General features: G+C 48.6%; 1 protein-coding gene across 1 annotated transcript; it reads left to right on the forward strand.

Annotated features, from left to right (window-relative positions):
* The first annotated feature begins 2,521 nt into the window (after window positions 1-2,521).
* On the forward strand, window positions 2,522-10,442 carry ccl19b (chemokine (C-C motif) ligand 19b). Its single transcript, XM_063047750.1, has 4 exons — window positions 2,522-2,639; window positions 5,936-6,068; window positions 6,719-6,814; window positions 8,478-10,442. The coding sequence occupies exons 1-4, from the start codon at window positions 2,579-2,581 to the stop codon at window positions 8,485-8,487; spliced, it is 300 nt and encodes a 99-aa protein (XP_062903820.1). The 5' UTR covers window positions 2,522-2,578; the 3' UTR covers window positions 8,488-10,442.
* The last annotated feature ends 2,917 nt before the right edge of the window (window positions 10,443-13,359 follow it).

A 13,359-nucleotide genomic window follows, 5' to 3' on the forward strand; every position in this document is an offset into this window, starting at 1 on the left:
CCCTATGATCTTTGCTAAATGACTGATAATGGGAAGGAACTATCTGTCTTAAAGGATCAATATCCCCTGAACTAGCATGGGAGCCAGTGGGAGGCAGAGAATTCATTTGATTTTCCTGGAAGTTTCTTTGGGTCTCTCTTCCCCATTGAAATCCACCGGGAAAAGTAAAGAGTTGCAGGAACCACTTCCACTTCCATTGCCCTGATCACGCCAACAGTGATAGGCCCTCTCTCTGCCACTCCTGTGACTGTAGCCCGTCCGTGTGACAAAATATAGAACGTAGAACATTATCACATAGGACCAGGCCATTTACACTATAAGACAAAGGAGCAGAATTAAGCCATTCAGCCCTTCGAGACAATGTGCTAGGAAACCAGACACCCAGAGGAAATGTACAGACTCCTTACAGACAGCTGAGGGAATTGAACCGTAATCACTGTAATATGTTGCACTGGCCACCATGCTACCGTAAGGCACAAGAGCAGAATGAGGCCACTCAGCCCATCAAGTCTGCTCCTCTATTCCATCATGGCTGATTTATTATCCCTCTCAATCCCATTCTTCTGCCTTTTTCTCACAAACTTTCACGCCCTGACTAATCAGGAACCTATTAATCGCCACTTAAGATATATCCAATGACCTGGTCTCCACAGCCGTCTGTGGCAATGAATTCCACAGATTCACCACCCTCTGACTAAAGAAATTCCTCCTCATCTCTGATCTAAATGGACATCCCTCTATTCTGAGGCTGCGCCCTCTGGTCCTAGACTGACCCACCATAGGAAACACCCTCTCCCTGTCCATAGTTTTCTGTGACATCCCACCTCATTCTCTAAGCTGCAGCAGTTCCAGGCCCAGAGACATTAAGCTGCTCTCTTTCATTCCAATAATCATTCTCCTGAACCGGTCCCAGACCCCAGCAATTGACTCACCATGTCTGTTCCAAACGCGATGCCAGTTTAAACTAATCCCAGGTGAGGCAAGACTTCACCTGTGAGTCTGTTGGGTTCCGCTATTGTACCCAGTGAGCCTCCTCTACACTGGTGGGATGCAACATAGATTTTGGAACATTTCATTAAGCCACAAAAGGTGGGATCTCTCGATGACCACCCATTTCAATTCAAATTCTATTCCAGCTCTGACATGTCTACCAGTGGCCTCCTCTTCTGCCACGGTGAGGTCACTCTCAACTTGAGGAGAAACACCTCATATTCCATCTGGTTAGCCTCCAACCTGAAGGCATGAACATCGATTTCTCTATTTTCTGGTAATATCTCCACTACTCACTTCATCTTCTCTCTTTTCCAGTCCCTATGCTGGCTCTCCTCCTACCCCTTCTCTTCTCACCCGTCCATCACCTCCCTCCTCCTTTCCCTTCTCCGCATGGTCCACTGCCCTCTCCTATCTGATCACTTCTTCATTAGCCCCTCACCTGTTCCACCTAGCCCTCCTTACTTCAAGCTCCCTTCCCACAACAACCCATGTTCCACCTCATCTGGTCTCTATTTGCCACACATACATCAGTACATAACTCCACCAAGCCCGGCTGTGAAGGGTGAAGGGGTAGGCATGGGGCTAGCAGCCCCATCCCATAAAAACCCAGAACTGCAGAAGCTCCGGAGATCTGATTCCTGGGAGAGGAAGGACCTTTTCCGAGGCGTCGTGTGGAGAAAGCAGAAGCTGCCGAGCTGTTCAGCCTTTGGCCCAGAGCTAGTAGGACAGTTGGCTTCAACGAGAAGACATCAAGACATTCGGTGAAATGTGTCATTGCGTCAACGAGCAGTGCAGTCTGAGGGAGAGGGTGAGGAAGGGTGAAAGGGAGAGGCGGTGAGGGAGTTGGAGGGGAGGGAGTGGGGGAGGGGCGAGGGGGAGGTACTGAGAGAGAGACCGTTCAATAGTCTTGTATTTGGGGTAGCCCATATACGGTGACTCTGAGTAGAGCTGGAACAGTGGATGACAGAGGGAATATGCGGTGGGATGGATAGGCGTCCTCATTCCACCAACGGCTCACCCCCACCCACTCTCACCTGGGATCTTGCTGTGCAGAGACCGACGACCATTTTTAACCAAGTTGCAAAACCAGTTTGGTGGGATGAAGGTGGTGATCAGGTGGGGACCAGACTGCGGCTGAGAGAACGCAGATCGCCCAGCGAGCACTGTGCACTGCCTGGACTTTACCCGTGACACCCCTTTCGATGGGCCGAATGGCCTGATTCTGCTCCTATGCCTTATTGCCCACACGGGTGTAATTGGGCCCTTTACAATGTGGTATTTCACTCTGCCTACACAAATTCACCCAGCCCCAGATTTGGTGCAGCAGGTGACCCTCAAGGAAAAACCACAGTGTTATCAGCAAGGCACTTCCTCAATTAAATCTGTTTCGATATTGAGGCACAAAACAAAAAGGGTGAATATCCGTACAGCAATTGAACAGTTAACAAGTTAACAGTCAAGTTGAAAGCTGGACCGGACTGTATATATAGTGTTGGCAGTCTTGGCTCCAGCAGAGAGCTCCTTAACATCTGAACAGACACACAGCTGCCACAGAAGGCACTCACTCATCCAGAAGAGAACCAGCATGACCCTTTACAGCCTGTACGCCTTCCTGCTTTGCACGGCGTTGCTCCACCTCAGACAAGGTAAGAGGGGCAAAGCAACGGTGGGGTTGTGAGAAGGGAAGAGGGGTTCAATCTGAGGAACTTTAGTCAGAGTGGGCTGCAGAAAGCTGCATTTTGAAAAATCCTCCTCCACTGATCCTATTCCGAATGCTAACTGGAATCCTAACCCTAATGCTAGACCTAATCCTAGATCTAAAGCTAACGCTAATTATATTCCTGAACCTAACCGTAACCCCAAAGCGGCAACTCTAACCCCATTCCTAACCCTAATCATATTCCTAAACCTAATCTCATTCCTAATCCTAATGTTATTCCTAACCCTAATCCTATTCCTATTCCTAACCCTAACCCAACCCTCTTGTCTATTGCACAATCTCCCCCCTCCACCACCCCCCCCCATGCACACAAACACAGTACAGTACCTGGACATCATTAAACATCGATCCGATGAAAGGCAAGTGGTATTGGACTAGGCTAATGAAAATGGCAGGGTCCACTGACACTGAATCTCCAGTAATGAGATCAATAAACATGAGGGACAATTTTTCCTTTCACTGTGTACCAACACCCAAACCCTGGCCTGGTAGATCAGTTTCAGACAGATGCTGGAGATAGAGAGCAGAACACACAAAATGCCAGGGGAACTCTGCAGGTCAGGCAGCATCTATGGAGATGAATAAACAATCGATGTTTCAGGATGAGGCCCTTCATCACGACCAGAAGGGAAACGGGAAGATGCCAGAATAAGGTGGTGGGGAGGGTATACAGCTCCCTCGAGACCAGACAACCAGCAGCCCGTTTGCCCCCAGTAGCACAGTGGGGACCCTCTGCCTGACAGACCCAAACTCGATCACAAACTCCGGCATTGCCCACGTGGCATCTACATGTTCTCCCCGTGACCACGTGGGTTTCTCCCCACCAGCCGCTCCACTTTCCTCTCACAAATCAGCGGGTTAATTGCCTCTACTGGAGGGAAATCTGTAGGAGGAGGACAATGGAATCGGTGCAATGATCAGATGGTCAAGTGTGGACTCGATGGGCCGAAGGGCCTGATTCTCTGTTATCTGACTAGGACAAGGTGTGCGGATGATGGCTGAATGGTTTCTATCCCTTCAGGAGTAAAGGTTAGCCTGAACCCTGATTAGATCTCCTGCATCCTCTCTGTGACAAGGTATGCATCCCCAGAGTAGAGTAAGACATGGATATCCAAAGGGAACGTGAGCAGGAAAACCTTCAAAACTAATTTCCCATTCTGGTCCCCTCTTACCTCCACCTCTCACCTGCCTATCCACTCCCCCAATGCTCCTCTTCCTCCCCTTTTTCCCGAGGCCCACTCTACTCTCAGCTGCAGGGGGGTCGGCCCCAACCTTCCACACCGCTACACTGCCCCAGCACTCCCAGCTGCGGTTCACCTGAGGGGGAGGGGGGTGGCACCGGTGCAAACTCCTGGAGCAAATATTCACCCCTTCAGGCTCAGAGAGGTATCGGGGCTTACATATCGAGCAGAGTGCCACACCTGTCATGTAACTAATGCCCAACCCCCTCTGATATAACGCCCCCAACGTACACACCCTGGGACAGAAAGTCCCTGCCGATCCCTTCCCCGCCACCCCAACCATTTGGTGCCTCTGCTCGGCATGACACTTTCTGGTGGTCACACACTCAGTTTGGAACTGGAACTGAAATTGGTAAATTGGTTCATGATTGTCATATGTACTGAAATACAGTGAAAAGCTTGTCTTGTATATTGTTCGTGCTGAGCCGTATAACCTAGATGATCATGTCTTTCCGTGACCATAATTGTTCTTGGCGAATCTTTCTACAGAACTGGTTTGCCATTGTCTGCTTCTGGACAGTGACTTTACAAGACGGGTGACCCCAGCCATTATCAGTACTCTTCAGTGATTGTCTGCCTGGTGTCAGTGGTCACATAACCACGACTTGTGATCTGCACTGGCTGCTCATACGACTGTCCGCCACCTGCTCTCATGGATTCACATGACCCCGATTGGGGGGCTAAGCAGGCGCTACACCTTGCCCAAGGGTGACCTGTAGACTAGCGGAGGGAAGGAGTGTCTTACACCTCCTTTGGTAGAAACGTATCTCCATCCCACTACTCTGTATACAGTTCAAGTCATTACAGTGTATTGAGGTAGAAAAGAGTAAAACAGTAACAGAATGTGCAGTTCCACGGTAGCGTAACGGTTAACGCGACACTTGCTGAGTCAGAGTTCAATTCCAGTGTCCTCTGTAAGAAAGTTTGCACATTCTTTCCACATGAGTGCATGGGTTTCCTCCGAGAGCTCTGGTTTCCTCCCACAGTCCAAAGGCATACCGATTGGTAGGTTAATTGTCTGTTGTAAATTGTCCTGAGATTAGGCTAGCGATAAATCGGGGGGGTTGCTGGGCGGTGTGGCTCAAATGCCTGGAAGGACCCGTTCGGCACTGTATCTCTAAATATTTGTACTGAGATACGGTGAAAGGCTTGTCCTGCATTGGGGTGGAGCACGGTAAATCAATTATCCTGCACTGTCTCAGATCCAGCATCTCCCATTATCAACACGGCTCGGTAAAAACGTTTAATCAGAACACTGTTTTCGTTCTTGCCCAAGAAACAAAACAAGCAGATCACAAACGAAAGGCAGAATAAGGTGTTACAGTTACAGAGAATGTGCAGTGCAGACAGACAATAAGGCACAAGGTCATGTGGTGGATTGTAAGGCCTCGAGTCCGTCTGATTGTACGCGAGCTTGTCTTGCAGACTGTTCACTACGCCGTGCGTTGCGGTAGAACAGGGTAAAGCAGTAACAAAACGCAGAATAAAGTGTAAGGCTACAGAGAGCTACAGAAATTGGTGCAGGTAGATAACAAAGGGTGAGATCCAAATGAGGAAGATTGTGAGGTCTAGAGTCCATCTTAACCTGTCACAACAATAAATTGTTCTACGGTAATGAATTAGTAAAGTGGTAGCACGGTGGTTTGTATAATGTTTCATAGCACCAGCAGTAAGATCATCGCCACTGATTGTAAGGAGTTCGTATGTTCTCGCCTTGACTGCATGCGTTTCCTCTGGGTGCTCTGGTTTCCTCCCACAGTCCAAAGCCGTACCAGTTAGGATTAGTAGATTTTGGGCAGGCGATATTGGCGCTGGAAGCGTGGTGACACTTGTGGGCTGCCCAGCCCAACTCTCGCTGATTTGATTTGACGCAAAGGACCCGTTTCACTGTATGTTTCGATGTGCGTGCGTCAAATGAAACGAATCTGATCCAACCCCCCCCCCCACACCCTCTGATGGTCTGTCCTCCTCCCCCCCTCAGTGTCAGGCCGTCAGGGAGACGATGCAGCCTCAGACTGCTGCCTGGACGTTAGCAACAAGGTCATCCCCAGGTGGATCGTGGCCGGGTACAAGGTGCAGAGTGAAGCGTGGGGCTGCCGGATCCCGGCTGTAGTGTGAGTACAGGGGAGGGGCGCGGAGATGGGGGAGAAAGTGTGTGAAAGGAGGAGGGGAGGGAGTCAGGGAGAGTTGGAAAGAGGGAGGGAGATTTGAGGGAAGGAGGGAGGGAATACGGTTGGAGGGAGTTAGTCCACTTGTCCACAAAACAAGCCTGCGCCAACGGTTCACCAGTTCCCACAGATTCAGAGCCACCACGTTCGCTCAAGCAACCTCTGCCTGCGGCACTTACGGTAGGACCGTGGGTGTCATAGGGGACGCCGCGGGCAGGCCAGCACTCCAGGACACAACGGTATACAAGCCACCCTCCCCCCTCAAACCCCAGGATTGCTTTCCCTGGAAACGTCCCGTGTCGCGATTTTCCTTACGATGAGGCCACCACATCCGCAGCTGCGCTGAGAAACACGCATGCCTTAAAGATCGATTTTAATGTTTAGTTACTACTTTAGTGCGTATAATCATTCCAACAGAGCGAATTCTGTTCCGTATGTTCACCTTTCTGGGCAATGATTTGTCAACACGCTGAGGGCTGGGTTACCGTCACCGAAGGGCCGTAACGCGCAGCTGTCCGTAAGGCGGAGCGCCGAGGGGTGGAGGGTTGGTGGAGGTCGGTCACGCAGATTCTCACCCGCTAATGATCCTGGTGCAGGTTCACCACAGTGAAGGACAGAAAGCTGTGCGCCCCGCGCTCCGCACACTGGGTGAAACGGCTGATGAAATGGTGCAACAAGGTTCACAGCTGCAGGTAGGGGAGGCCTCACCCTCCAGAGACACGCTTTCCACCTCCACCGCCCAACCGGCCCAACACGCTTTCCACCTCCACCGCCAGCCCAACACGCTTTCCACCTCCACCGCCCACCGGCCCAACACGCTTTCCACCTCCACCGCTGGCCCAACACGCTTTCCACCTCCACCGCCAGCCCAACACGCTTTCCACCTCCACCGCCAGCCCAACACGCTTTCCACCTCCACCGCCGGCCCAACACGCTTTCCACCTCCACCGCCAGCCCAACTGGCCCAACGCTGGACAACTCTTTCTATGCAGAATTGTAATTCCCTTGTGTGTGATGGCTTAGAGGGAGCTTCACTCTGTGTCTGACCCTGGGAGTGTGTGATGGGACAGTGTAGAGGGAGCTTCACTCTGTGTCTGACCCTGGCAGTGTGTGATGGGACAGTGTAGAGGGAGCTTCACTCTGTGTCTGACCCCTGGAGTGTGTGATGGGACGGTGTGGAGGGAGTTTCACTCTGTGTCTGACCCCGGGAGTGTGTGATGGGACAGTGTAGAGGGAGTTTCACCCTGTGTCTGACCCCGGGAGTGTGTGATGGGACAGTGTAGAGGGAGCTTCACTCTGTGTCTGACCCCGGGAGTGTGTGATGGGACAGTGTAGAGGGAGTTTCACTCTGTGTCTGACCCCGGGAGTGTGTGATGGGACGGTGTAGAGGGAGCTTCACTCTGTGTCTGACCCCGGGAGTGTGTGATGAGACAGTGTAGAGGGAGTTTCACTCTCTTTCTGACCCCGGGAGTGTGTGATGAGACAGTGTAGAGGGAGCTTCACTCTGTGTCTGACCCCGGGAGTGTGTGATGGGACAGTGTAGAGGGAGCTTCACTCTGTGTCTGACCCCGGGAGTGTGTGATGGGACAGTGTAGAGGGAGCTTCACTCTGTGTCTGACCCCGGGAGTGTGTGATGGGACAGTGTAGAGGGAGTTTCACTCTGTGTCTGACCCCGGGAGTGTGTGATGGGACAGTGTAGAGGGAGTTTCACTCTGTGTCTGACCCCGGGAGTGTGTGATGGGACGGTGTGGAGGGAGTTTCGCTCTGTGTCTGACCCCGGGAGTGTGTGATGGGACGGTGTGGAGGGAGTTTCGCTCTGTGTCTGACCCCGGGAGTGTGTGATGGGACGGTGTGGAGGGAGTTTCACTCCGTGTCTGACCCCGGGAGTGTGTGATGGGACGGTGTGGAGGGAGTTTCGCTCCGTGTCTGACCCCGGGAGTGTGTGATGGGATGGTGTAGAGGGAGTTTCACTCTGTTTAATCCATGAAGTTACCAAGTGCATTATCTGTGGACATTTGCTAGACTCAAACTCCTCATGAAGTACCTGTAGTCACTGCTGTGCCGTCTTTGTAATTGCGTCAACATCTTCACAGATGTTGATACTCGGGAACTTGAAGCCGCTCACCCTTTCCACCACTGACCCCTCAACAAGAACTGCTGTGTGTCCCCCGACTTCCCCCTTCCTGAAGCCCACATTGATTCCTTGATCTTACTGACGTTGAGTGTAAGGTTGTTGGTGAGACAGTAGGCAACCAGTTGATCTACCATTACTCCGTACACCTCCTAATCGCCATCAGAGACCCTGAGGTCAGTGGAACTTGCTTTTTTTTCCTAATTTCACTCTTTTCTCTCCAGTGGACAGTAGAAGAAAGCGCAGCGCACAGGCCGAATTGAGAGAGGACGTAGAAGTATCGCGGCCCTCGTCAGGAACCAACATAGTCTACAGCATCTTTCATCTTCGCCTGCGTTGTGAGAAGCTCTCTCAGACAATCCCACGCCAATGTGAATGCATTTCTGTCTGCTTGGAAAATATAATCCCAGTCCTGTTCCTGGTGGGATGTGCAAACACTTTATAATGACTTGCTGGCTCACAACATCCAAACGTGAACGGAGCAATGCTTTTCCCTAGCTCCTGTTGGCTTGCAGTATCTATAGTTCAGTATAATCCCTATCCAATGAGGAGTATGGACGGCCATATGACCATAATGTGTAGAAGCAGAATTAGGCCATTCGGCCCATTAAGTCAATGCCACCATTTGAATTTTATTTACAGACGCCGCACAGTAGCAGGGCCTTTCGGCCCAATGAGCCTATGCAGCCTCTTGTGAAAAGATAACATACTAGCCTATATAACTTTGGAATTGCGAGGAAACCGAAACATCTTCTGGGTAGAACATACAAGCTCCTTCCACACAGCGGCAGGATTGAACTTGGGGCACTGGGGTCGTAATAGTATTATGCTAACCACTATGCTACTGTGTCACCCCTCAGTTTTCTGACCCCACCTCCTCTCTGTAGCCCTTCACCTGCTTACCAAACAAGAACCTATCAATCTCTGCCTTAAATACGCCCAACGTCTTGGTCTCCACAGCCGTCTGTGGCAACAAATTCCACAGATGCACCACCCTCAGGCTGAAGAAAGTCCTCCTCATCCCAGAAGCTGTAGAGTACTGCATCACGGAAGCAGGCTGTTCAGCCCATCTGGTCTGTGCTGGCCAAGATGTCCCATCCAAATTAGTCCCCGTTGCCAGCAGTTGGCCCATAACCTTCTAGAGCTTTCCAATCCACGCACTGTACCTGTGCAGCTGTCTTTTAAAAGTTATTATCGCACCTGCTCGGCCCACACAGATACCACCCTCACGGGAAAAAAATCTACCTCTCAAGTTTAAATTAAATTTTATCCCTCTCCCCTTAAACCTATCCCCTTTAGTTCTTGGTACCCCAACCCTGGTGAAAAAGGCTGAGTGCATTAACGCTATCCCTGCCCCTCGTGATTTTATACACCTCAAGAAGGTCACCTCAGTCTCCAACACCAAACTGCCAAACTTCTTCCTATTACTCAAGTCCTGGCAGCACCGTTGTAAATCTTTTCCGCACTCTTGCCAGTTTATTGAACATCTGACAGCTGTACATGACTGGAAGGGATGTGGAGGGCTTTGGTCCAGGCGCAGGTCATTGGGACAAGACACAATCATAATTCAGCGCAGACTAAGTGGGCCAAAAGGACTGTTTCTGTAATGACTCTATAATATAGAATGCAGAACACGATTTTATAACATATTTCCGATAGCAGGGTGACCAAAACTGAACACAGTACCTCAAGTGCAGCCATGCATTTGTGAAGTGATAGAGATTCCCCCATTAAGTTATCTGTACAAGTTCATTGTCTGATGGAATAGATTTCTGGACTTCTTCCTATTGAATGGTTGTAAATGAATTAATATTTTAGTCCAAGTATCCCTGGTCCCAAGACCTGGTTTGTGCTAAGATCCGTCAGAACCCGGGCCCGTAAAGAAGAGCACGAATGTTCCTGAATTTGGTTTGAATGACGGAGCAAACTTTTCAGGAAAACGGCAGGGGTGGTGAGTCCAATGTGCAAGAACAGATGGGGTCATGAGTCAGACGTTCTGTGGCCAGGGATATCAATCATAAGATGGAATTTTCTAGAAATATGCTTCTGGAAATCCCCTCTGATCAATTTTAAATGTAGCTGTTTAAGTTTTTTTGTATTTTTCTACGTGAAATAAATACTTCATACTTACTTTCACAGATCGGAAGTCATGTATCTTCTTGTGGCTTGCTAATTTGAATAAACAAATTAAAAACATTTCCTATTTTTGATGAAGTGTCTCTGTTGCTCTCTCATTGTGAAGGATGAGAGGCCCCGGTGGGGGGGGGGGTTGCAGGAAGGCAGATTGGAAACGAACATATTGCGTTTCCACAGGAATGTAAAAGCAGGCATCGCCCTCCTGCTTCCAGTTCTCACTGTACGCCTCAATCTTGCCGCTCAGGGGAGGGTCTTTCAGGCGTGACTTTAAACTGAGGCATACCTACTCTCTCATCTCCACCATGGACAGACCAAGCCCAGCTGCAAAGGGAGGAGGGTTGGACATGGGACCAGCAATCCCATCCCATAAAAACCCAGAATTACAGAAACATCAACAGAAGGCCTCATCGCTATGAAAGGAAGGATTTTCAATGAGCTCTACCCAGGGACGGCTTGAAAGCCTGGCCCAGGACAGAGGACTCTGGCCTCTGGTCTCAATATAATTATGGAGAAGGATAGGTCTGGACCCAGGGTTGAGATTTTTGATTGGAGAAAGGCTAACTTTGAGGAGATGCGAAAGGATTTAGAAGGAGTAGATTGGGACAAGTTGTTTTATGGGAAGGATGTAATAGGGAAATGGAGGTCATTTAAAGGTGAAATTTTGAGGGTACAGGATCTTTACGTTCCTGTTAGGTTGAAAGGAAAGGTTAAAAGTTTAAGGAGCCATGGTTTTCAAGGGATATTGGAAACTTGGTTCAGAAAAAGAGAGATATCTACAATAAATATTAGCAGTATGGAGTAAATAACGTGTTTGAGGAATATAAAGAATGTAAAAAGAATCTTAAGAAAGAAATTAGAAAAGCTAAAAGAAGATACGAGGTTGCTTTGGCTAGTAAGGTGAAAATAAATCCTAAGGATTTCTACAGTTATATTAACAGCAAAAGGATAGTGAGGGATAAAATTGGTCCCTTAGAGAATCAAAGTGGACAGCTATGTGTGGAACCAAGAGATGAGGGAGATTTTGAACAATTTCTTCTCTTCAGTATTCACTAAGGAGAAGGGTATTGAATTGTGTAAGGTAAGGGAAACAGGTAGGGAAGTTATGGAAACTATGATGATTAAAGAAGAGGAAGTACTGGCGCTTTTAAGGAATATAAAAGTGGATAAGTCTCCGGGTCCTGACAGGATATTCCCTAGGACCTTGAGGAAAGTTAGTGTGGAAATAGCAGGGGCTCTGACAGAAATATTTTCAAATGTCATTCGAAACGGGGATGGTGCCGGAGGATTGGCGTATTGCTCATGTTGTTCCATTGTTTAAAAAGGGTTCTAAGAGTAAACCTAGCAATTATCAGCCTGTGAGTTTGACATCAGTGGTGGGTAAATTGATGGAAAGTATTCTTAGAGATGGTATATATAATCATCTGGATAGACAGGGTCTGATTAGGAACAGTCAACATGGATTTGTGCGTGGAACGTCATGTTTGACAAATCTTACTGAATTTTTTGAAGAGGTTACTAGGAAAGTTGACGAGGGGAAAGTGGTGGATGTTGTATATATGGACTTCAGTAAGGCCTTTGACAAGGTTCCACATGGAAGGTTAGTTAGGAAGGTTCAATCGTTAGGTATTAATATCGAAGTAGTAAAATGGATTCAGCAGTGGCTGGATGGGGATGCCAGAGAGTTGTGGTGGATAACTGTTTGTCAGATTGGAGGCCGGTGACTAGTGGTGTGCCTTAGGGATCTGTAATGGGTTCAATGTTGTTTGTCATATACATTAATGATCTGGATGATGGAGTGGTAAATTGGATTAGTAAGTATGCAGATGATACTAAGATAGGTGGTGTTGTGGATAATGAAGTAGGTTTTCAAAGCTTGCAGAGAGATTTAGGCCAGTTAGAAGAGTGGGCTGAAAGATGGCAGATGGAGTTTAATGCTGATAAATGTGAGGTGATTCACTTTGGTGGGACTAATCAAAATAGGACATACATGGTAAATGGTAAGGCATTGAAGAATGCTGTAGAACAGAGGAATAATGGTGCATAGTTCCCTGAAGGTGGAATCTCATGTGGATAAGGTGGTGAAGAATGCTTTTGGTATGCTGGCCTTTATAAATCAGAGCATTGAGTATAGGAGTTGGGATGTAATGTTAAAATTCTACAAGGCATTGGTAAGGCCAAATTTGGAGTATTGTGTACAATTCTGGTCACTGAATTATAGGAAAGATGTCAATAAAATAGAGAGAGTACAGAGGAGATTTACTAGAATGTTACCTGGATTTCAGCACCTAAGTTACGGAGAACGGTTGAGCAAGTTAGGTCTTTATTCTTTGGAGCGTAGAAGGTTGAGGGGGGACTTAATAGAGGTATTTAAAATTATGAGGGGGATTGATGGAGTTGACGTGGATAGGCTTTTTCCATTGAGTGTGGGGAAGATTCAAACAAGAGGACATGAGTTGAGAGTTAAAGGGCAAAAGTTTAGGGGTAACATGAGGGGGAACTTCTTTACTCAGAGAGTGGTAGCTGTGCGGAACGAGCTTCCAGCAGAAGTGGTAGAGGCAGGTTCGATGTTGTCATTTAAAGTTAAATTGGATAGATATATAGACGGGAAAGGAATGGAGGGTTATGGGCTGAGTGCAGTTCGGTGGGACTAGGTAAGAGTAAGCATTCAGCGCAGACTAGAAGGGCCGAGATGGCCTGTTTCCGTGCTGTAATTGATATATGGTTATATGGTTAAGGTGTTGCTGGCAACTTGGTCCCCAGCAGGGGTGAGGGGATGAACGACAACAAAACCTACCCTCTCTGGTGCTTCAATCCGTAGAGTAGAGACACAAAGTACTGCAGATGCTGGAATCTGGAGCAAAAATATAATCCGCTGGAGACTCTCAGCAGGTCGAGCAGCATCTGTGGGGAGAGAGGGATGGGCAACGATTCGGTCTGAGATCCTGTATCAGGGCTGAGAGTGTACAGGGA

This window comes from Mobula hypostoma, chromosome 5 (assembly GCF_963921235.1).
Source record: "Mobula hypostoma chromosome 5, sMobHyp1.1, whole genome shotgun sequence".
In the NCBI taxonomy this organism is placed as follows: domain Eukaryota; kingdom Metazoa; phylum Chordata; class Chondrichthyes; order Myliobatiformes; family Myliobatidae; genus Mobula; species Mobula hypostoma.